This window comes from Lepidochelys olivacea, assembly GCF_965140295.1.
Source record: "Lepidochelys olivacea isolate rLepOli2 genome assembly, chromosome: 9".
NCBI lineage: Eukaryota > Metazoa > Chordata > Testudines > Cheloniidae > Lepidochelys > Lepidochelys olivacea.
Window position 1 is genome coordinate 73,446,822 of NC_140419.1, and position 24,471 is coordinate 73,471,292.

At 39.3% G+C, this 24,471-nt stretch overlaps 1 protein-coding gene across 7 annotated transcripts in view; it reads right to left on the reverse strand.

Annotated features, from left to right (window-relative positions):
- The window catches only part of DACH2 (dachshund family transcription factor 2), a 455,869-nt gene that overhangs the window by 51,549 nt on the left and 379,849 nt on the right, over window positions 1–24,471 (reverse strand). For 4 of the 7 annotated variants that reach the window (XM_084638527.1, XM_084638529.1, XM_084638528.1 and 1 more), the window contains 2 exons: window positions 18,811–18,946; window positions 17,090–17,170 (listed from right to left, as the gene is read on the reverse strand). In XM_084638527.1, coding sequence (XP_084494653.1) covers window positions 17,090–17,170; window positions 18,811–18,946 — 217 coding nt within the window. The remainder of the gene's footprint in view (window positions 1–17,089; window positions 17,171–18,810; window positions 18,947–24,471) is intronic. The other 3 variants (XM_084638530.1, XM_084638532.1, XM_084638533.1) reach the window with 1 other exon arrangement.

Here is a 24,471-nt window from a genome sequence, read left to right on the forward strand (position 1 = left end):
AGAAAGATGAAGTGGAGGGAATCCTTGTAAAGATCCCCTCAAATTGTCCTTACTCCATCATTCCATGGGGAGGGGGGAAGGGAGGGGAAGGAACAGGAACAGCGCATAAATGCCTGCCCCAAACCTGACACAACCTCAGGGATTGATACACATGAAGGATCCATAGAAGGCCAGTTGTTTATTTTGTTTTTAAACACATTATATTATTGACTCTAGGTGCCCATTCTTTGTGGCAGAAGTGTGTATTCAGGAGGCATTTGGATGTTAAGCAGGTTAATTTGTGCAGAAAAGCGTTCCAAGTGGAAAACAGCAGTGCAGGAAGTGACGTGAAGAAGTAGTGATGGTATTTAAGAAGTAGGCTTCAGGCAGTAGAGGAGTAGGAAATGGAAAGAGAGTGACAGGCAGATATACAGAGCCTTGCAGGTGAGGATGAAAAACTGGTCCCCAACAGCTTTCACTTATGCATGTAAAAATCTGGAGTAATTCCATTTAAGTCAATGAACTTTTAAGTGAGTGGCGAGTCAGACCCCAGATCTTCAGAGTTTTGGAACTTTCCAGAGATTAAAACCGGCAACACATTGTGGGATGCCTCTGAGCCAGGGAAATATTTATGTAAGCAATCTGGATAGAATAACCAACCAAAGCCCAGCAGAAAGAGCAATATATTTGAAATAATTCCCCAGTGTGATATCTCCAAAGGTAACAGGCTTGTTGATGGCTGTGGAAAATTAGATAGGGGACAAGGTCAAGAAAGGAAGCTGACAGGGATCAAGGAGCCTGTTGAAGGTCAGAGAGAGAAAGTTATGCAAATCAAATCTCTGAAACTTTAGATGTTTGCCCAGTACTACAGTTTGTTAGCCCATACAGCCACATAGTCAGAACTCACTGGTCAAAACACTAAGAAAACAACATATACATATATTAATACACTTATTAATATAGACGGCACACATAGTTTTATAACAATATTTTTCAGATGATGGAAGGAATCTATCATCTACTTTTTGTGTATGATAATGCACATAAGTTGCATATATACACACATACAAGGCAACTGAAGCCTGATTTATATTATTGTTGACATATAGTATATTGGCAGTAAATGTTACAGAACATTATTCTTTATTCCATAAGTGTAGAAAAATTATTTGTATATTATAGGTAAGGACTTATTAACACTACAAGAAAATGTGCCCCAACTAATTCTTTGATTAGATTTCAATATATTGTATTGTTCAGAGACAGGCTAGTAATGAATATTCTTGTAAAAATAAAACTGCCTTTTACTAGCTCACTTTATTAACTTATAAACATTGAATAGCTTTATCTTCTACCAAAGGGTTTTGTACTGGTGCCCATCACTGTAAGTCTCCCCTGCTGCTCTTCCACATATTTATTATTAACTTTGTTTTAATTTTATGACAGTATTTTGTTTTCTATAAAACATGTACATTTGTGGAAAACACAAAGAAAATACACTCCTCCTAAAGAAGTAATTTTTCATTTCTCCTTTCCATTTGAATCCCTTTCTGTCTGTAATGCTTAAAGCTACATGACAATAATATCAAAAGTCAAACAGCAACTGGCATCCTTTACTCTGTACATTTCCCTCACTCTTTTGTCTGGATGGCATGAAGGAGAAAAAACCAGCAACACTGTGATCACTCTCCACCTTTAAAAATGATTAATAATAAATAAATAAATAAAAATAATTATCCTGATTTAACGCTTTTGCCAGCATCCTGTCAGCATTCAAAATTATTCTTTTAAAAATAGCTCTAGTGAACTGTCTTTGTCTCTGAAAATGCCTTGTCTCTAATTCCAGCCATACATATCTAGGGATTTCCAGCAAATTCACATGAGCTGATTCTAGATATCATAATTTAGCACAGCAATACAGGTGAGACCTAAAATAGACAGGTGCAACACCATATAAAAGGTTTTATAGTTTGGAAACAATATTTTGAACTGCACCTGGAAGCAGAATTTTATTCATTAAACTACACACTGTATTCTTCGGGAAAGTCCATTCTTTCAATTAGAAAAAAATCTGCTTTAGAAACCTATGTAGAATTAACTTGAACAGCAAAAGGAGAAAATAAACTAGGTGGTGTTTTCAAAACCACATACAGAGAACAAGTTTGATAAAAGGAGCATGTTAAGGATTAACATACTTGAATAATAATTCACACGTTAGCTTCTGAATTCACTAGTTTTCAGTTTCTATATCTTTTTCATGCCCAAAAAGATTAGATGTTGATGTGTCTTTTCATGCTGATACTCTCTCTCCACTTGTCAGTTTTCTCAGACATATAGCCTGATCTGAGTATGTGTTTCTAAAGAGAAACTTTGGAGATAGGAAAAATGTATACAAACTGATTCTCACTGCCTTGAGAGCTATTAGCAATCTTTCACAACTGAGTAAAATTTTCAAAAGTGTGTAAGTGATTTAGGAGCCTAATTCCCATTCTCAAAAGTGAGTTAGATACATAGGCGCCTAAGTCTCATTGAAAGCAATGAGGTGCTTTTGAAAATGCTAGTCTAACAATGCTTAAATTTCCTGTCTTTCACATTCCCTTTCATTGTAACTTGTCAGATCACACCACTCTCATGTACAACCTATTGGTGTAATCTGATAAGTCATGGGTTTTTTGGGGAGTATAACTAATTCATTGTAGAGTTGGGGTAGGTATTGGAGAGGAGTGGAATATGGGGTAACCAACCAGTTTGGAAAAGTCAAATCTTCTCAACAATTTTGCATATTTTTCCCAAACATTTTTAGGGGAGAGATTACTTTGAAAGGGAGATACTCTAACACAAAACTGAAAGGACACTAAGTGAATCTGACCAGGATCACAAAATAACAAAAGTAAAAAATGTAGGGTTTCCTCTGCTCATCCCTGTATGTTTGGTTTAATGATTCCTTCCTAATACTCACTATTTTATGTACCATTCATAATATAGGTCTTGCTCATTTGCTGGCTCCCAAGCTGTTGCACCCACATGTCTACTTCATAAGTAATACTAAGCTAACTTATTACCATAGTAAGAGTCAGAAAAGAATACCAGATATAAACCACCTCATACAGTGCTGAATTTACAGAAGGCTGCAGGGGGTGGCTTTGTGAAGAGATAATTAAAAGCAGGTGCTTTTTGTTCTTGTACTTTTAAATATGCATTTTTTACACCAAAAATTGCCCCCAGAGCGTATTTGTACATTGCTTCCAGGCACCTATTCTATTCTTCCAAGTAAAGGACACAATTATTCAAAACTGTTTATATGGACTAATACTAAAATTTTACTATAAAACTGCCTATCACCAGAAAGAAAAATGGCTACAATGAACAGGTACTTAGTACAGTAAGACAGTAGTGAAGTCCCCTGCCCACTATGCCAACATGAAACCTAATTTCCTTGAAATCGTAACCTGAGCTGGCTATAGTCCGGACCTCCCGATGTTCTGCAGCCCCAGGGGTTTTTGAGGTCAACATACAGGTCATATCAGCTCTGCTAACAAGATATCATGCATCCTAATAGATGTAACCCAATGCAATGCGTGAAATATAATGAAGAGCACACTTATTTTAGATTCATGCCTTACTATCAATTTCAAGCATCGATAACTACCAATAAGAGGTATGTTCACTTTCTTAAATATCTGCAGAAGTGTTTACTACTTTCTATGCCAGGAAATTATATCCTAGTAGGGTAGGAACACAAATATTTTGGAGGTGCAAGTAAAGGATGTGTTTGTGTTCTCAAACCTCTAGTCATCAACAGGAAACAGATCTGTGGATCTTGATATTACAGCAATGGATACTTTACAAATAAGATGGGGGGAGGGAGAGAGATCATGTTTACAAGGTGCTTATTCTGCTCTTATGTAAGATGTGACATAGGCCCTAAAGGAACGGTGGGGTGGGGGGTGGGGGGAGTGTTGTCTCTTAAAAAATACTCAAAGGCTATTATTAAAGGAGAGAGAGAGAGAAAATGTGCTCACTGCAACTGGATGCAGTGAGTCTTCGGCTGGCTAGAGAAAGAAACTGAGGGTTCTTTACAGAGCTGCATTCAAAGGAATTGTGAGGGGGACTGGGATACTCAACTGAACAGTGCCGGGGTAGGGAGGCAGGGGGAAAGGGAAGTGGCAGGATCAGGGATGGGGAAACTCTAACCCAACATGTATCCAGGGAAGGGAGGTATTTGTACATCATGGTAGAAACTCTCTTCTTCTACCTCAACCAACAACACCACCCCGCTCACCATATGATCACCTGGGGACATTACACTAGTTGCCCTGTTCCTTTGGCGTCGGAAGGAATTTTTCCCACTCCACCACACTGGCCAGGTCGGTGGGTATTTTTTGCCTTCCCCACAGCTGGTCAGGGACAAGGGTTTGGTCAGAAATGTCAGAGAAGGTTTTCCAGGTATCATCCAAATATGAGCCGCTACCCAAGAAAGGCACTCCGGCCACGACCCCTTTCTATGCTCCAGGAATGCTGTCTACTCTGGATGTGGGGTCAGGAGAGGATCATAGGGGGCCAGATCCACTGGTACCACATCCGCCACATTTTCCACTAAGCAATAGGAATCCTCAGCAGCCATTTTAAGGTGACTGTCTAACCTTTTGTGCCACAGGGGTGATGCAAAGGGGACAAAGCAGGGGGTCAAGAATCAGTCTCTTATCTCTACAATTCAATTACTTTAACTATTCTCTGAACAATGAACACACTTTAAATTAATTGTAATGAAATATAGTAGAGCTTGTAAAGGATTTGCAGCCCTGGAAACTGAAGTTCTCTAATTGTCCATGTAGCCGTTACAACATGAAAAGCATCAGCACAAGTTTCTCAACATTGCTCTGCCTTATCTAAACCTTACCTAAAGGGACCACCCTCTTGGACTGGTCAGTTTGGTCAGTCATCATGTTCATTCAACTCCTCTCTCCTCTGTGACGGGAAATGGACAGACCACCAAGACTCTTTATATATTCATTACTAAGCACTCCTCAGACAGGAAAGATTTTCATTGCTCCAGCCCTTTTCTAGGTTCAGAACAGATACCTCAAAGAGTTCCAGATCCCATTACCAACACTGTGAGTCATCTAGTCACCATTTCTATATGATATATAACTGATATGAATGTGTTGTCAGAATCTGCACTTTTAAAATAAAAATATACTGCCAGTTATAGTGTGTTAATCAAGATTTTAGTGAAGTTTAATTGGGACAGTCACACCTATCCATGAGTATCATGAAAAGACTTCATAGTTAATCTACTTCAGAACATAACCGTTGCAAACATAACGTAGGGTTAAAAAAGTGCAACTGCCATAGATTTTTTTGAGATTTTCCCAGGTACTGCAGACATTTGGGGGAAATTACTTAATTATTATTATTTATTTAATTTTGTTCTTTTACCTTGGCCTCAAATCAGATGCAATGAAAACTACCAAAAATTTCTTTGCTGATAGTATACACCTTCCCTAGAAGCTGAAATTGCTAGCTTCCAAAAAAGTTTTCTAATGAAGAATTATGTTTGACCTCAGCCTTCATTGTCCTTCCTGACATCAGCAGTTTTTCCAGTAAAATGTGCTGTTAGGGGAAGCCAAACTTTCGAACAGGGATGGTCTAATCCAGACCAGGTCAACTCACATTGATGAATACATAATATCAGAAACTAAACCTTCTCAGCATGCATGCCTGAGCAGCATGTGCAGGCCCATACACACAGGCATACACATGCACACTTTCTTAGAAGGGACAAAACTCTACAAGATTTTGAAGATACAGTAATGGAGACAATAAGAAATTCTCTGTCAAATCTAGCATCAGCCCTTGAAGCCAAATCAAAAGCACGTTTAGTAAAAATGTATATAGAACTTCAGATTGCAGCTCTGCAAATTTCAGTAACCAGGATTTGCTTTAAGCAAGCAAAAGACACTGACAAAGCTTTGGTGGAACAAGACTGTACCACTGTAAGTACAGGAATTTCTGCTAATGTGTAACATTGAACAATACATTTTTTAATCTATCTAGAAACAGTCTGGGAAGACACAGTATAACCCATGGTGATTCTTAGCATAAAACACAAATAATCTAGATGAATATCTTAAAACTTTTAGATCTTTTTAAGTAATACGTGAGAGCTCTTCTTGCACAGTATCTAAAACAGGATTTCCCCTTATTAGAATGTGTCTTTGGAGAAAGAAAACCGGCATATTAATTGTCTGATTGAAGTGAAATTCAGAAACCACTGTTGGGAAAACCTGGGATCAGATCTAAGAACCACCTTATCTTTACAAAAAGATATAAATGATGGATCAGCCATCAATACATTTAATTCACTCACCCTTCTGGCTGATGTTATGGCAATAATGAATGCCTTAAGAGAGAAATATACAGAGAACTCTCTGCCAAGGGTTCAAAAGGTGGTTTCATGAGTGTAGGTAAGACCAAATTAAGATCCCAAGGGAGTACAGGATTTCTTAAAGGAGGATATACATTAGACAGTCCCTTCATAAACTTCTTAACTCTATTATGCACATACAGCAATCTACAATCAACCAAAATATGGTAAAGTGATATAGCTGCCAAATGAACTTTAAAAGGTGAGTTAGATAACCCCTCTGTTTTTAAGTGCAATAAATATTTCAAAACACAAGATATAGAAGCTGAGACAGGAGAATCAGATTTTCCCTGCATCCAAGCCCCGAATCTGGACCATTTCAAATAACAGCATTTTCTGATAGTGAGCTTTCTAAAATTAAGCACTATAATTTGCACTGACAAGGAATGTGACTGTTCAAGAGTAGACAGAGTCAAAGTCTGATGCCCAAGCCATCAGGATCCAGATGAAGTATCCTGTTACTGAGACAGAAGGTCTGGAGACAGAGGAAGACATGGAAGAAGCAGCTGGACAGTTGAAATAGAATTGTCAACCACTGCTGACGCAGCCACACCAGTGAACTCAGAATTATCTTTGCCCTGTTCTGACACATCTTCCTTACCAAATTCTGGATTAACAGAAAGGGAGGAAAGCATAGAGAAGGCCCCTTCCCCAGTGCAGAATGAAAGCTGGATTGACTCAAGATGGATTGACTATCCCTTCCCACTCATGAGTGGAAACGGCCGCACTTTCTGTGGAACCTCATAGCAAATAGGTTCACGTCTGGCTGACCCCAACTGGAAAAGATGCCCTGATTCAACTGATCCTTCAGGGACCTTTTGTGCATCTGACAGCTGTCCCTGCTGAGATGATCTATAACCACATTGTTTTCTCCTGCTAAATTCAGGGCCACTGGATAAATGTCATGGAGAATACATCCTTCCCATAATATGATTGCCTCTGTACAGAGCTGAACACAGTGAGCACTCCCCGCCACCCCGCCGTTGTCACATAATGCATAGCAGATGTATTGTCCATTAGTACTTGAGGGAAGGAGGAATGATCTGAGGGCCAGACTAATAGCGCTTAACTCCAACACACTGATGTGCAAGCCTCTCTCCTGAGAAGTCCAGTGACCTCAGACCGTAAGATGACTCAGATGTGTTTCCACTGACACATCAGAAGTTACCCCTCACTGATGGTGAAGGGGGACTGAACTGGACATCTCTGAGAACATATGCTCTGACTAACTACCATGTCAATGAATCCAGAATATTTCAAGGCATGCTGACTAACATCTGTAAATTGTCCACATTTGGTCTGTAGACCTGAGACATCCAATGCTGCATTGGCCTCATTCTGAGACATGCAGACAGAGTCACATAAGTAGCAGCTATCATGATACCCATGAGATCCAGAAAGAAAATTACATTCTGAGTTTGATATATTTAAATGTTTAAAACATATTGAAAAATTAAAAAAAAACAACTGTCATCTGGTAGAAAAGGCTTTCCCTGCTACTAAGTCCCACATGGAGCCTATGAATAAAATTCTCTGAGTTCAAACAGAGGTTTACTTTCTCACATTCATAAGTAATCCCAGGTCTAAAAAAAGGTGTAAAAGCAATGTGGCTTAACAGTTCCATGTGAACAATGGCCTTAAACAGTCAGTGATACAAATATGAGCCACTACCCCAGAAAGGCACTTCATAAAAACTCTTGGTGCTTGGGACAGGCCAAATGGAAGCACCTTGTAATGGAAATGGCATCACATCATCGCATACTTTTGATGACTGTGTCGAATAGAGATATGAAAATATCCATCCTTTAAATCGGGAGTCACAAACCATTCCCCAGTTGAGAGCAAAGGGATTATGGAAGCCAAAGTGAACATGAAACAAACTTCCAAATGTTCAGGTTTCTTAAATCTAAAATTGGAGGAACTGCCCCCTCCTTTTTCTGCACTAGAAAGTATCTAAAGCTTCCCCAGGTGCCCGGATACCTCCTTGTCAGCCCCTATCAGAAGCAAACTTTTGCACTTCTGAATGTAGAATAGCTTCATCGAAGGTTCCCTGAAAAGGCAAGGTTAGGGGGAAATTAAAGAGCTTAGTTTCTTGAACTTAATGACATAGCCCTTCTCTATAATTCCTAGGGCCCATTTGTCCAGTGTAAGAAGCCTCCATTTGCTGATAAAATGGGCTAACCAGCCTCAAAACAGAAGAAGGGAAGGGTCTGTGCTGACTGGTTCTTGACTCTTGATCCTCATATTGACTCTGAGGCTTGCTGTTCAACCAAGATGAAAGGGGGAGAGCAGTTTGCTTAGATTTAAACCTTGATTTAAAAGACTTCCTCTCTGTGTTGGCTCTGGAAAAATGTAACCTGCTGTGCTGCTGTAGACATCTCTGATTTGATGAAATATAAGTTGAGGAAGACGGCAGATAATGCTGGCTCTGATAAGGGAAGGAAAGAGAAGGAGGTCTCCTCCTTGAAGAAATCAAGCCCAAAGAGCAGGACATCCATCTTGTGTCCTTCACCTTTTTCAGCCACTCATCCATCTTTTCACTGAAAAGGCCACCCTCTTCAAAGGGGAGATCCTCCACTTTAATTCTAGTACAGTAGAACCTCAGAGTTACGAACACCAAGGTTACGAACTGACCAGTCAATCACACACCTTATTTGGAACCAGAAGTACCCAATCAAGCAGCAGAAGAGACAAAAATAAAAGCGCAAATACAGCATAATACTGTGTTAAACATAAACTACTAAAAATATAAAGGGAAAGTAGTGTTTTTCTTCTTCATAGTAAAGTTTCAAAGCTGTATTAAGTCAATGTTCAGTTGTAAACTTTTGAAAGAACAACTCTAATGTTTTGTTCAGAGTTACATTTCAGAGTTACGAACAACCTCCATTCCCGACGTGTTTGTAACTCTGAGGTTCTACTGTATCCAAAGCAAAAGCAGAGGACTGTCTCCTCAGAATAGCTACAGAAGTCAATGCTCTAGCAGAAGAATCTGAGGCATCAAATGGAGCTCTGAAAGTGTGCTTTGCCACATTTTGACCTTCCATTATAACCACATCTGCTATTCTCCTTTTGTCTTCCTGCAAATCCTGCACAAACCGTACCATGTTTTCCCACTGGTAGAACTGATAGTGGGCCGTAACTGCTTGGTAATTTGCCACCTTAATACCATGACAGGAAGAGGAGAACACCTTTCTCTCTAGGGAATCAATCCTTTTCCTTTCTCTGTCAGCAGGAGTGGAAAGTGCTTGTCCAGACCTCAATTTACTACTGGCTGCAGCCACAGCAAGTGAATTAGGTACAGGGTGTATGTGAAAATATGAAAACCCCTCCAAGGATATCTGTTATAATTTGTCTGCCCTTTTGGAAATAGGCTGGCAAGAGGCGGGGGTGGAGCAAGCAATCTTAATGGGCTGTAGACGACCACTGAGAATTGGTAATGACATCCTACTCTTGGAGGTGGTTCCAAGAATGTTGGATACCGAATGGGAGGTTTCCCCCACAGGTACTGAAGGGAAGTTCAATGTGGACACCGTGCAATCCACTGGGTCATGAAACTGCAGAGCATCTGTAGAAGGGGAAGAGGCAGAAGCTCATCTGGTGACAAATCAAGATCATCATCTGTGTTTAAAAAAAAAAAAAGCCATCTTCTTCCTCAGATGGAGTATGTGGCACCCTGTCTGGTAGAAGTGGATCTGAGGTTTTCTCCCCTGCCAGATCCTTTACAGATGAAACATCAGGAGGACAACTGAAGGATTCCCACGGTGGCCTCCATTAAAGCCAATGAGCCAGGATTGCCTCTCTCCCCAGCAACTGGTATTTGGGAACATACCTGCAGGAAGAGGACCAAAAGGCAGCATGAAATAAGGGGAAACAGGTCTCTTTATTCTTCCTCTATCCTACTCTGGAAATGGATCCAGCCTCAGATCCATGATGGACTGCACCAGAACCAGCAATGGACCCGGAAGATGGAGAGAAAGCTCTTCATGGAGACCCTGTAGGAATCTTAGGAGGAGGAAAAGATACAGACAGATCCAGAGAAAAACTAATAATCTCTCATCTCCTTTTTTCAGGTGAAGGTGATGCAGCCCTCAAAGCTTGTCTTTTCCTTGAGATCATCTGTTTCTTACTCAAATCTGAGGAATGCTTGGAAGCAGAACGACGTACATCAGCCACCAAAATAAAAGTCCTCCTCTGATCCAAAGATGGACCTGGAATCTGAACAGGGGTCAAAGCTATATATAAGAACACCTGGATGGCACAGTATCTGGTGAAATGAAACCTCATGACTTTCTTTTAACGCTAATTTATTATTTCTTTCAACTATTATGAAATGACCCAAGAGTCGGTAGTGTGCCTGGTGAGAGATATCAAAAGGAACATGAATTTATTTTTAATTTGGGAGTCTTCACTATTTCTCAAGAGTAACATTCACAAGAAAAAAATTAAATATTTCTTGTTTCACAGAATGTCTTGAACATGTTGTGAAATACTGGTATGTTGACAACACAGCCAGTGAGTGAATTAAGATATACCATCATGAAAATCTTGAATAGGTGTTGACATACACTGTACACTTTCTGTATTTCACACACACTGTGTATTTCAGCTTCATGCCCTTCAGTTCTTTGCTTATTCCTGGCTTATTCTTTGCTTATTCCATGCCCTTTGCTTCCTTTGCTTATTCCATCCTCCATCTGGATGCTTTCAGTTTAATTGTTGGAAAAGTTCGGTCTCACGAGAGCACATCCTCCATATAGCATGGTGCCAGTTGCTGTTTCAGGTGGTCTGCACCTGTTTTTACTCTTCCCCTCACACTTAAAGAACCCACTCCTCCTTTGGCAATGATTAATTCAAACTGTATAAAAGTCTGTTGTCATGTAATGAAATGTGTTAAACAAAACAGCTAATTTTGCAGTTGCCTCAAGCTTCCAGCCAACTGTAAATATTTCTGTCACTTTAAGTAGAACTTCTATAGATGTCTTGGCTGACAGAAAAGATGCAAAATCCCCAGTTCCCTTTGAATAATATGGGAAGAGTATTTTTCAAAAAAAGAAGAAGAAAAAGGCAAGTAATAGGTGCCAGATTCACAGCTCTGGAGACCAAAACTCCCTGTAGAAAAAGTAGAACATATCCCACAGGGCTTTGCCTAAGTGCCTAGAGAGTGCTAGAGAGCAGTTTCCAGAACTGGGCAACTAATTCAGAGCAAATCATTTTTTCAACGAATTTAGTTTCTTTTTCAGCTCCAAGTATGACCATGAGCTTGTCAAACTATCCCCCGATTCCATTATTCACATTTATACAACTTTTTTTTGCAAGATTTTTACTTTGTTGTTCAGTTGTGAATAGTTCACAGAGAATATCTGATACTCAATATTCCAAATTTGAGCTGTGATGGTTAGTTATGACTGGCCAAAAGATACAGTATTGTTTCTATTTAACTCTGTCAGGAAAAAGCTGCTGGGGCTTTGAAACCCTCAGCGTAAGGGAGCAGTTTTTGACAAAAGGTAGGGAATAGGACTAGGGTACTAAATAAAATTTTAAAACTTTTGTAGGAAAGCACAGGGAATCTGTGCTAGAAAAAATAGGCTACTGTGTGATTTATTTGTTGGTTTTATTAGCTGGGGTGGGATTTTTAAAAGTGCTTATCACTGACCTACCTTTACTCCCAATGACTTCATTAGGAGCAGAGGTAGGCTTTGGCTTTCAATAAACCTACCCTGGGTGTAGAGTTTAAATTAATTTTTCTCTTCATATAGTCACACATAGTAACTGCAGGCTCATGCACGATCCTAGTTGTGAAGGTAATGGTCAAATATTCTTGTCTAGCTTATTTAATTGTCTCAGTGACAGGGTTCTGGGGAAGAGTTTGGGAAGCCTATTCTCTGTCCCGTCCCACACAAAAGATGCCATCTCCATTTGAGCTCAAAGTTCACTTTAAAATCTGCAAATATTTGTGGAAAATTTTTGTGGAAAATTTGCCCAGCTCAACTAGTTTCCTTTGTAAGAGCCCACCAAATAATTTCAAATGAACTACAAAACAACCTTTAAATATGGTTTTCAGCCACATGTAATATCCTGGCTAGTATGTATAAGCACAACAGTCATCCACCAAAGGGAACTTCAGAACTGTTCAATTCGAGGATTAAAAGCCCCACTATAAGCGAGAGTTCATGCTGTTTCTCCTTTAGCGAGCTAAAAGTTATGCACATGCTTAAATACCCTGAAGAATCAGGAACTATATGCCAGCAGCCGCAGTTTTATTACTCACTACTGACCCTACTAAATGTGAATTGCCAGCATGAAGGTGAAAATCTCTGTAACCTATCACTAATCCTCTGTGCCATCTGGTGTCCTGACACCTCTGTGGTATTTTTATTAACATAAAATGATAATCTGTAACCTATATTATACAGATCTGTATATACAGATTGCCATATCATAACAACAACTGCACTGCACGTATTTTAAAGCTATTTTTCTCTTAAAGACTAACTAAATCAAAATTATTTTGATTAAAGCATATATTTTGTCTGTTTCTGACATCATTCTATACAATGGGAATAGAAAATGCCTGAAAGTTGCTTATTTTAACGTGTATAACAGCATTCACTGATGATAACTAGGATAAGCTCTTATTGTTTCTTGTGCTGAGATTTTACATTAGTAACTCCAGCTGCTGAATTTTAGTTAGTTAATTTTCATTTTGTTACTCCCCTAATTGTGTCAGAATGCTCAGATTTGTACAAGTTATAAAAAGGTCTATGTCACAAAAAAACATGTTCTATACATGTCTTCAATAATAATTTCTTCATTGTCTGAAAATTTCCAAGTTACAGCAAAGCTGGCATTTTATGGCATGCACAGCTATAAATCATTTTTAAATCATGATGATATTACTCAAAACAGATGTGAAAACATATGTTTGCCACGGTTGTATAAAGTGCTTACTTGTCATACTTAATAAATGTTGATACTTTTATTTAACTACATTCCTTCCTAATCTTTTCTCTGGTAAATATATTTTGCCTTGCTAAAGGCAGTGGCAGTGTTTGAAAAATGAAGTTCACTGTTTATACAAATGATAGCTGTAGTATTTACTGAGCAGTTCAACATATATCACCCTCTTCTATTACTGCCACACCTATATGTGCTAAAACCATGATTTCATGGAGAGGTGTGACATGCTGCTCTCAAATATGTTGGTACAAATTACTGTGTAACTTCTCAAATCAGCTAATTTGCAGATGCACAAATTCTGCAGTCCATTTTTCATGTTATGTGGCAATGTGCTGTCTGTGTGCAAGAACCTAACCTTTGGGAATAAAATTCATGTTAAGGATGAGATACTTTAAGTGAGGAATAATATTGTGACATTTACATAGCACAAGAGAAAGGCCTAGGCTAGAAAGTTTAGGGGTTTTCAAAAGCCAATCATCATCATGGGGCAACCACTGGATCACTATAGCGAAAGTAAAATAGATTTTACCAGGAACTGTAAAATAAACATGGAGGCCAGTCACCATGCTAGATGTGAATTAAGTTTGGAATTATTTGGATATACAGTATTGCCAACATTCATAATTTTATCCTGAGTCTCATGATATTTAGTATTTTTCATAAAGTCCCAGCTCCTGGAGTCATGGGATTCCAGGACAGTTTTAATTTTTTTTAAAAGACGTTTCTATACCTCATGATTTCAGAGAAAAGTTTGAAAATGTGATCCAAGTGCACCATAAAGGCTGAAAAATGAAAAGGCAAATACAAATAAAATAAAAATAACCTCTCACCCCTTTTTAAAAAAATCTCGTAATTTTTGAGCCAAACTCATGAATTTTGGGGAAGGCCTGATTCAAGATTTTTGAAAGGGTTGAGTAGATAGTAGTGATCTGGAATTTGTGTTTGCACCAATCTCTAAACAGCAATTTCATCCTAAACTTCCTTCAAGCACTTGTATAAGATATATGTGTATATATGTGGCACTTAGTGAGTGAAACAAAACAACACTACATAAAAATGTAGGCCAAGAAATGAAGATTACTATATACATTGAAACTTTACGGGAAGTTGGCTAGGACATTGGTGTTTATACCCCTGTTCATGCAAAAAGTTACAAGCGATATTAACAAAAAGAAAAGGAGTACTTGTGGCACCTTAGAGACTAACCAATTTATTTGAGCATGAGCTTTCGTGAGCTACAGCTCACTTCATCGGATGCATACCGTGGAAACTGCAGCAGACTTTATATACACACAGAGAATATGAAACAATACCTCCTCCCACCCCACTATCCTGCTGGTAATAGCTTATCTAAAGTGATCATCAGGTTGGGCCATTTCCAGCACAAATCCAGGTTTTCTCACCCTCCACCCCCCCACACAAATTCACTCTCCTGCTGGTGATAGCCCATCCAAAGTGACAACTCTTTACACAATGTGCATGATAATCAAGTTGGGCCATTTAAGTCCGGATTTGAGTTTAAGTTCTTAAAATGAATTTTATATGGGTTTTGGGTTGACTTTTTTGCAGTTCATTAAACTATACAGGATGTGCTCTGCCTTGAGTGACAGACAACTGCTATCAGTCAAATATATGATTTGCATCTTGGAGCCCCACAGGGCATATTGCATTGTTTCACTGAAAAATGTCTAAACATGTGGCAGGAAACCATGCATGCTTCAACAAAATTAAAAATCAACCACACTTCCAGGTTCAGACTAAAATACTCATCTATGTAATTACTGAAGTAAAGGCAGTTTGTTATTTTAAGAAGGAAGGTGTAGTGCAGCGGTTCTCTACAGGGGGTCCTTGGCCCCTTTCAGGTGGTCCGTGGGGCCCCGCGGCTAAAACCCAGAGCCCAAGACCCAGCACCTCCCACGAGGCTGAAGCCAGCACCCCTGGGGTTCAAGCCCTGATCCCATGGGCAGAGGTGGGGGGACATGGCAGGTGTTTCCCCCTCCACCATGAAACTACAGTGCAAAAGCAGGGCAGTCCCGGGGCAGCTCCACGCCCCTCCCCTTCCACCTCCTTCTCTCCCTGCCCCTGGCCAGGTCGGAGGTGGGGAGCCAGGCATTGCGGGACAGCTGCTGCTCTTGCTGGCGCTCTGGTGGCATTCCCTCGTCTCCTGCTGCTGCAGGGGGTTGAAGCTTCTCCTCGGCTCCCAGCTCCCTTTTCTCACGCAGCCGGTAAGAGCCGCCTGGGCAGGGGACCCGCCTCTGTGGCTGGCAGAGCCCCCATGGAACAGGGACCACAGAGGAGCCCTCCCAGCACACAGCCCCTAGCTACCCTCCTCCCTGCACCCAGAGCTACCTCCACGCCTGCACGCAGCCCCTAGCTACTCCCTGCTTGCACCCTGAGCTACTCAGTACCCCTCCCTGCACCCTGAGCTACCCCCCCGCCCGCGCACAGCCCCTAGCTACCTCTGCATCCTAGGCTGTTTTCAAACTTTTTGAGGTGAGCCCCCCACCTTTGAGTTATAATTTTTGGTTGCGCCCCCTCCCCCACAACCCAGGCAGACTGGGTGGCCTGCTGAGGTGAGTCAGGGGGTGGAGGGGCGCTCCCGCCCCGGATGCTGCTGTGTGGAGCTGGCTCAAGCCCCACTGGCCCACCCAAAATAGAAGTCAAATTACATCTATGACCAAGGTTGCTACCCCACTGCTAGCCCGGAGTCCTTCCTGCCTTGCTGGGCCCTGGAGTTTTTATAGCATGTTGTGGGGGGGGCCTCAGAAAGAAAAAGGCTGAGAACCCACGGTGTACTGGGTAACTACTGTTTAGCTGTTGGTTTGTTCCACACTGCCTACACAAACACACATGGTTACGGGAAACCACAGGGGACAACAGGGAAGGACTTAAGCATAAGGGCCCAGGGGGCAAATGAACTCAAGGTATTCCATGAACTCATTACGAGTTCTCAAATGAGCTCAATAGGGCCAATCATTGGGTTCCTTGAGGAAGAACTGCAATGACTAGAGAAACATCAGAAAATGGGTGAGGAAGAAGAAAGGGCAGTGACCACTAGAGACATAGATCAGTAAAGGTAAGAACATGCATTCCCTTCCCCAGGGTAGAAGAGATCAGGGGTCGAAAGAATCTCTTCTTCCTGCCTGCCCTGGCCCAGTGCTGCTCCCAGAAGCAGCCGACAGGTCCCTGCCTAAGACTGGAACCTGCAGAAGCCTCAACTCTTTGTTGACATTAGTAGCAGGGGGACCTAGTTAACATTTGCCAACAATGTCACCCCCAACTTGAGCAACTGAGTTGACTGGTATCACTTTTTGCAGAAAACAAACATACTGCCTAAAAAGCATTCACAGAAATGAAATTCACATGCACAAATATTAACACTGAAGGTGCTTTCATGCTCACCCAGTAAAGGAACAGAAACAGTACCAAGTAGCTAATCAAATATTTGCAGAGAATTATTCATAATCAATTAATAAAATTTAAAAGATTTGCCAAATATTTCTCCAATAATGAATAAATACAAGGAAATACAGATCTTATTGTTTATACTCCCTAAGCAGAAATACAGGCTAAATTCGCTGGATACCTTATTCATTGCCAATTATGTGTTCAGCTCTATAAATATAACCTGTTATGCCATTGGATATATAGAATGTGGCCAATGCAGGTAAAGTGCATTATTAATTTCCTTACACACGCTGTATAAAAAACAATAAATGATTCTACCTTTCTCCTTTTGGAGTTTTTTTAGGTTGGTCCCAGTATCTTGATCAATGAGTTCTCCTTCTCTGGGGTTGGTCAGCATAGCTAAAAAAATCAGAGTGCACAGCTCTGTAACACTGCCAGTGAAAAAAATTGCCAAAATAGAGAATGAAAATATTAAATGACATTTTTTCTGCCAATATTCTGGCAATTTTGCATTCTTATACAGCGAGTTCTTAAGTGGTGGGCCATTTATTGTCATCTACTAAATTCCAAATCTTCAACATTTACAGCAAAGTATTAACATAAACAGCAGAAGCAAATTTGCTTAAGTTGATTACACAAAGACAACAGAACAGAACAAAAATTACCACTGGGATGAGTGCAATTTCCTATAAAATGCTCAAATTAACGAATTACAAAAGTGCTTCACAGAAATCATTTTGGGGAAAAAACATGTTTAATAGATGAGAGGATTTAAAGAATCAGTAATTTTCTATAATGCAGCTAGCTTAAGAAAGAAATACAGATAGATGGTTAGCAACCCAAATTGATGGATGACAACTAAAAGACAATCCTTTTTGATGCTGAGAGAGCAATTCTTTACTTACCACCTGGAAAATCAGTAAGACATGTTAAGTTTATGATTTCAGAATACTTACTTTCTTTGTTTTTATTTGATTAAAGCTTTACCTTCTCCACAATTAACTGATTTTAGAATTTGAAATCACTCCAGATCAAGAGAATTGCTAGAATGTTATGTTAATTCTTTAGACAGTGTTTAACTGGAAATAGCAAAAGTTAAAAAATATGTATATATCCTTCTAAAACCAGCACAATATGGGCAAACATCACTATTAGACAAAGACAAATATTTGGTTCAGCATAAATTTAAGTGATGCCTTAAAGGTTTTTTTTTTTTTTTTTTTTTTGCAACAATACTGTAGTTAATAATACCTAACACTGCTGGAGCACAGAGGATCTCCAAGTGTATTATTATTAATAATCTTTTATATGACAACGGCATCCAAAGGCCACAGTCTGGATCAAGGCCCCATTGTTACTGGGTGTTGTACAAACAGATGCAGAGACATCACCTGCACTGGAGAGTTTTACAAGCATGAATTAGTTGTCGACAATATGTAAAACGAGGAAATATTATCCTATTTTGCAAATAAGGAAACTGACATGCACAGGGATTCAGTGATTTGACCAAGGTCAAACAAGCTGTCTGTGGGACAGCCTGATCCCAGAACTGTGTTTCATGCATAAGGCCATTCTTTGTCTAAATAATACACAGACCCTGATGCCTACGGTGGAAATAAAAAAACTCTTATGACAATGGAAAAAAGTGGTGAGTTTCCTTTATTATAGTCATGATATAATTTGCTGAGTTTGAGGTAAATACAACAAATGTACATTTAGAAGGACGCCATGAGATGTGTATGTTATATCATAGTAGGGGCAATATACTGTGACACTGAGTTGATGCGTGCATGATATGTAGCCATCTGTTTGGTCAGGCTTTCTGCAGTAATGAGCAAGTTTGAGAAGAACAGGCAGCTTTATATCCTGTATTCTAATGCCGCTCTAATTTTTTTAATGATAAATGACTGCTTCACAGAGTCAGTTTTAAAACTAACACTGTCAATTTTCCTTTAGTGAAGTATTTTTCACAGCACACTTCTCAAATCCACAGAGTAGTTATCTGAGTGAGGGGAGGCTGGGAATAATAAAGTACCAACCAATTCTATCTGGTGTGTTGTCAAGTTGGGATGGAGAGCTGGACACACTACTGCTCTGATGTGAAGACGCATGACTCCCAGGCCTCTGACTATCTTCCAGAGATGGAGCAGGAGAAGGGCTGTCTTGAATCCTCTCCTTAAAACAGAAAAGAAAATAATGCCTGTTGAATTGTGCAGTTTGTTTTAATTTACTTTATGTACACAGTGTTGTTGTAGCCATGTTCGTCCCAGAATATTAGAGAGACAAGGTGGGGGAGGAAATATCTTTTATTGGAGAGCTTCTCTCTCTCACCAACAGGAGTTAGTCCAATAAAAGATATTACTTCATCCACCTTGCCTCTTTAATGTACTTAAGACTTATTTAAAATAGCAAATCTCCTTTGCTAAGTAAATTAATTCGGCTCCTTTGTGAACTCACATTCAAAGACCCAGTATAGTCTTGCATACCTATAATATCTGGGCACCATGTAACCACATAGCTATGACACCCTTATCATCATGACATAGCAGCTACTGTGTGGCTTGCTAATGTTTTTTTTAAGCTATTCAATTACTTGGGGTACTTTTTATTTTGTAACATTTTCATCCATGTTAATACAAAAATGCACAGTCCTCCTCAGTACGTTACTAGTTTTATCTGTATCTATAAATGATACAGAAGAGTCAAATACCAAATTCAGATTAAATTGGCAATTTCAGATTCAAATAAATACTAATGCTAAACAATTGCAAATTCATAAAAACAATCATAGGTCTACCTGAGAACTTTCATTAGTCCCCATTAAAGCTATATCAGCCAGATTTCCAAAGCCATGCATACAAAAGTGCACAACATTTCAGTGTAAAGACAAAATTTCTCTAATACTCTAAAAATGTGCTCTAAAACTCACAGGAGGGATCAAATTGCCTTGAATATTGGTGTGCCACATCAGGAGTAGGGGTTGACTTTCTGATGCGAATTTGTTGTCACTTGGTCAAAGGGTTCCCAAAAGACACACCCCCCCCAACCTGCTTTTAATTTTCAAAGGGCTCTAAACTCCACATGTATCTGGAGATTGTCCTGAAAATAAAGAGTTATGGTAAGACTAATTTAACACTGCTCATTCTGATTTTTCAGAGGTTTAAGTTTAATAGATCAAAGGATTTGCCAGAGGTAGGCAATGTTAACTCTGCCTTAACATTTTTTAGAAGTAAATATAAGAATATGCTTACAAAAGCTAACATATGCATGTGCACGTTTGCACACACAACTTTTTAAATGTGGTCCACAGTTCAAATATACCTGAGAAAATACTCTGGGTAAGGAAAAAGGAGTAAAACAAAAAATGGTAAATTTTTCCAAAATTTTCCCAAAATGAAATTCTCCCACTTCGGCCACCTGTAATAACAACATTATATGCATTGTTTTTTCCTAGAGCTTTCAAAATTATAGCTGTAACATGTATTTTCATCATTTATCCCCTCCCACCTATTCCCACCTCCTATAACCGATGAAAATCCACCAAAAAGCACCTATTACAGGCTGAGACTGTACTTTTTCTGGGCCTTTTTCTCTGTGGCTCCTTCCATGAGGTAGACTACCTATAACACTTCAAAGGTAGTACTGAAGGGAGAGTCCCTGCCAGTATGGCTGCAATGGAGCCATGCTACGAGGAAGGTGGATGGGATTAGGGATGGACAATCCTGAATTTGTGGACAATCCTAGCCTCTGGCAGCTCCCTGATAGCCATGAGTTCTGGGAGCTGAATTCTTTGCCTCTTCTGCGAGAAGGACAAATTCCCCACCTCTCTACAATATAATCTGGGGAAGCTCTGAGGATAACTTTTCAGCTTTCCACCCTTCCTGGTACATTCCCAAAGATTTTTCACTGAAATGGTGTGATCTGGCCCCTTCTGACCATGTGCTAAGAAGCTCAATAGTGACTGAATTTTTCTTCCCCCTGAGGCTGGGATAGAGAACATGACAAATCTATAAAATACCTTTAGAAGCAGATCTGTAGATTCTAAAAGTCTCTCAATTACTAATGATTAACTTAAGTTTCTGTTCATTATCTGCTGCTGTAACTCATTAATACCAATGGCAGTCTGGTTAGTGTGTTAAAAATATTCTGTTACCCATTAAAACCACATCTCCAAAATACACTCAACTTTATATTTAGGGATACATTGTAGCATGATGCACAGGGAATTAAAGAGCATCTCCTCTTAACCATAATGGGTGGTGTTTGTTTATTCCAGTCACACCACACTGAAAATATAGCCTTGAATGTGTTTTTAATAGGATAGTTATTATACATTAAATAACAACTGAGCTTTGGAATCGTGTAACAGATGCATATCTATTACATAGCTGTTAATTCTCAATGGATGTGTTCTCACTAATTATCTGTTATTTAATGAACATACAATAACTAATAAAACCTAAAGAGAGACTTTTAATTGCAATAGTCTTGGTATGCTAATTAAAGATGTTTATTAAGTTTTAATAGATATGAATCTATTATAGGGATGTCAAACCTCAGTAGCTTTAAGTTTTGAAAAAAATCAACTGTTTTCAGCAAGTAATATCCAACTATTCCAAACCTGACAGCAAATCAGTACAATGTCAAAGCTATTGGCCTGTTGGCTTTCCCCCTCTATGCTCTGAAATGCCCTGAAAAGGATTTGGGAATTAGTGGCTGCTGAGGAGCCTGTGGGGCCAGGAGAGAGACCTTTATGCCCTAGCTTCCCGTCTTGACATTCCCTCTATTGTGTCACATTAGAAGGCTTCCATCCACCCCCTTAGAGGTATCTTTATTAATCAATGAATTCTACACATACAGCCCTGATCTTGTTGGTTCTTTGTACATGGACCTTCTATTACATTTGATCAAGTAGCAGCTTTAGGATTGGGATCCAGGTGAACAAAATTGTGACTTTATCTTTAATTGCCTCCTTTTTTGTGTCATAGCCTACTTGACATTAGTCCCAGTCTTGTGTACCTAAAAGGGCCTCTACCATTGTTTCAACTCAGAATGTTCAGTGATTAATTTGCCACAAAAATACATAATGTACCTATAACAAGCATGTGAACAGACAAGGAAAGAGTTTGCCAACTGTTCTACAAAAAAGATCTGAACAAAACAAATTACTGTACATTAACACTCAGAAATCACATATACAGCAGTATATGCCATCCTTAAATGAAAATTATTTGAGTAATTCAGAAGTTGATGATTTGAAAAAACAGGATTCCAGCTCTCTCTGATAACTGCATTTTCTCACTGTCTGGCCATCATCCTTTCCTTAATCATTTCCAAATAATCCCAAACCAGGTCCTGACCATTTCATTATAAAAGGAAAGGGGTCAGTTCCTCCCTGTTCCATGTATAAGAGCCCCAAACCCCCCTCCTCAAGTCCTTTAAAAGGGATTAGGAAAAGGAGCGGGGGTTGGATCTCCACTGTACAAGATGTAGAAGCCCGAAACTCTTTTCACTGCTCCAGTATGGGATGGATTCCTTTACATCCTCTTGCAATCCATTTCATCCGATAACTGTATCCCTTCCCTAATGAGTACCTGCACTGGACATCTGCCAGAAATTTTACATACTAAATTGCAACATTATAATCTAACCTCCTACTCCACAGCACAGGGTCCCACAGATCCTGTGTGGAAGGTGGAAAAAACCACCCAATCTGGGACTCAGGGAAAAACTCCTTCCCAACCCCCAACAAAAAGGGCAACTAGCATAAGTCCCCCAGCAGGTTAGGAGGGAACTCGGTCCTTTTGTTCATGGGTGGGTGGGTGGGTGGGTGAGTGCTGTCAGCCCAATGCAGGTAAAAGAGGGCCTCCCTAGAGCTGCATGGCATATAAATACCGGGCCCTTGCTTCTGGCCAGCAGGAAGGATAGTGCAGTGACCTGCTCCTGACTTTCCCTAACTGCTTCCTGCCCTGCCCTGTAAGCTTTCCCCCTTCTCTCCATCCACTGTAAGGAAGCCCTTAAAAGGGCAGTGCCACTTTTCTTCCAGCTAGTGGGACAAATATCCCCCACCCCGCATCCCGAAGGTTGCAGTGCCTACATTGTCTCCCAGTATAAAGCGATCTACTTAAAATAATCTGCCTTAAAACGCATACTACTTTGGATTTACAATGGTCAGGTAGAAATAAAGGTGTCAAATAATAATGTCACATTTAATTACACAGTGAATCATTTTATGAAAGAATTTGTTGATTATGTCAGCTAACATTTCACTGCCTACCAGAATTAACATATACTGGGAAGATACAGTTTTCCCTTTTAGATAACAGAAGAGCTGGAATTTTCTCTACATCATATGTACTATACATGAGGATAGAATATTATTACCTGAGCCTAGATATTGATTGAAAAATGGTCTATTTCTAAGTGTTTGTTTGGAAGTGTATGAGTTTCTCCTACCATAATGAATAGCAGTATGAATAGTTTCTTCTTTGCAAGTAAACACATCCATTTTTCAGTCCTGTAATCAGTATGCATCTATTTAGCTACTTAACAGCAATGTGCTCTGGTTCATTAGGCAGCTACTGTTGTGTCTCAGCCTAGTTAAAATTTCACAGCAAGTTAATCTATTTTATTACAAATGAGAACACAAGTGATAATGTCCTCACCATTTTCTAAACACAGGGTTAACAGTATTTGTAACAAATCAAAAAGGGAATTTAAATGGGAAAATTGCAAATCTAAAATCTTAATATTTTTTACACGATTATGACTTCATTTTATGTCATTTATGAATTTTACAACCCTGTTACTGTTCATATATTTTATTTTTTCTATTAAAAATAACTGTAGTCCCACTACAGGCTGCAGTCCAGCCTGCTTCTGCAGTTGTTATATTTATAGTATCAGAAGAATATTACTTCTAAAATAACGCCATATTTCCTAAGTTCAGCTTGTTTTCACATTTTGTACATTTTTCACAATTCATAAACCAGGTTATAATGCACTGAATTAGAGAGATAATTTACAGATTTGGAAATCTGATGAAAGAATTAAAACATGTCTGAAGATCTCAACTATTTATCTATCTGCAATACTTACTGGTACTTTATATATCTTATCTTTCTCTTCTCTTTACAGAGCTATACCATCAATTCTCAAAAAAGACTTTTGGAGTATTAAATCCTTTTGAAGGACAATATATTTCTGTCTTACTAAAGGACAGCGTCTTGCTTTGGCTCAGAAAATGTAGCTACAAAGCTTGACATAGTTACTTTTAGTTATGATTTAGGTTAATGGCACTAAAGTCATCAGCTCTTCCAATTTTCAGGGACATCCTTGCTTTCACCTCAGTATCCCTTTTGCATCCCTTGTGAGGTGCCACACAAGAAATGTAAAGCACTAACATAACATCCATAACTAACTTACATCCACAATAATTGTATTAGAAGTATATATGAACGGCTTACCAATTTTTGACATAATCACCTTAACTTTAATTCCTTATCTCTAATATTTTATAGTATTGGTTCTCATTTTATATGTCAAGAGTTTTAGAAGAGCCATGCTGCTGGATTTGCCTTTTTATTTTTATTTATTTTCAGTTCCAATGTAGCTGTAATTACTCTTCCAAATGTTAATCTATTAATGAGCTCCTAAAGGATTTAATGGCATTTCATTGCTGACAAGCAGGTTTTGGACAT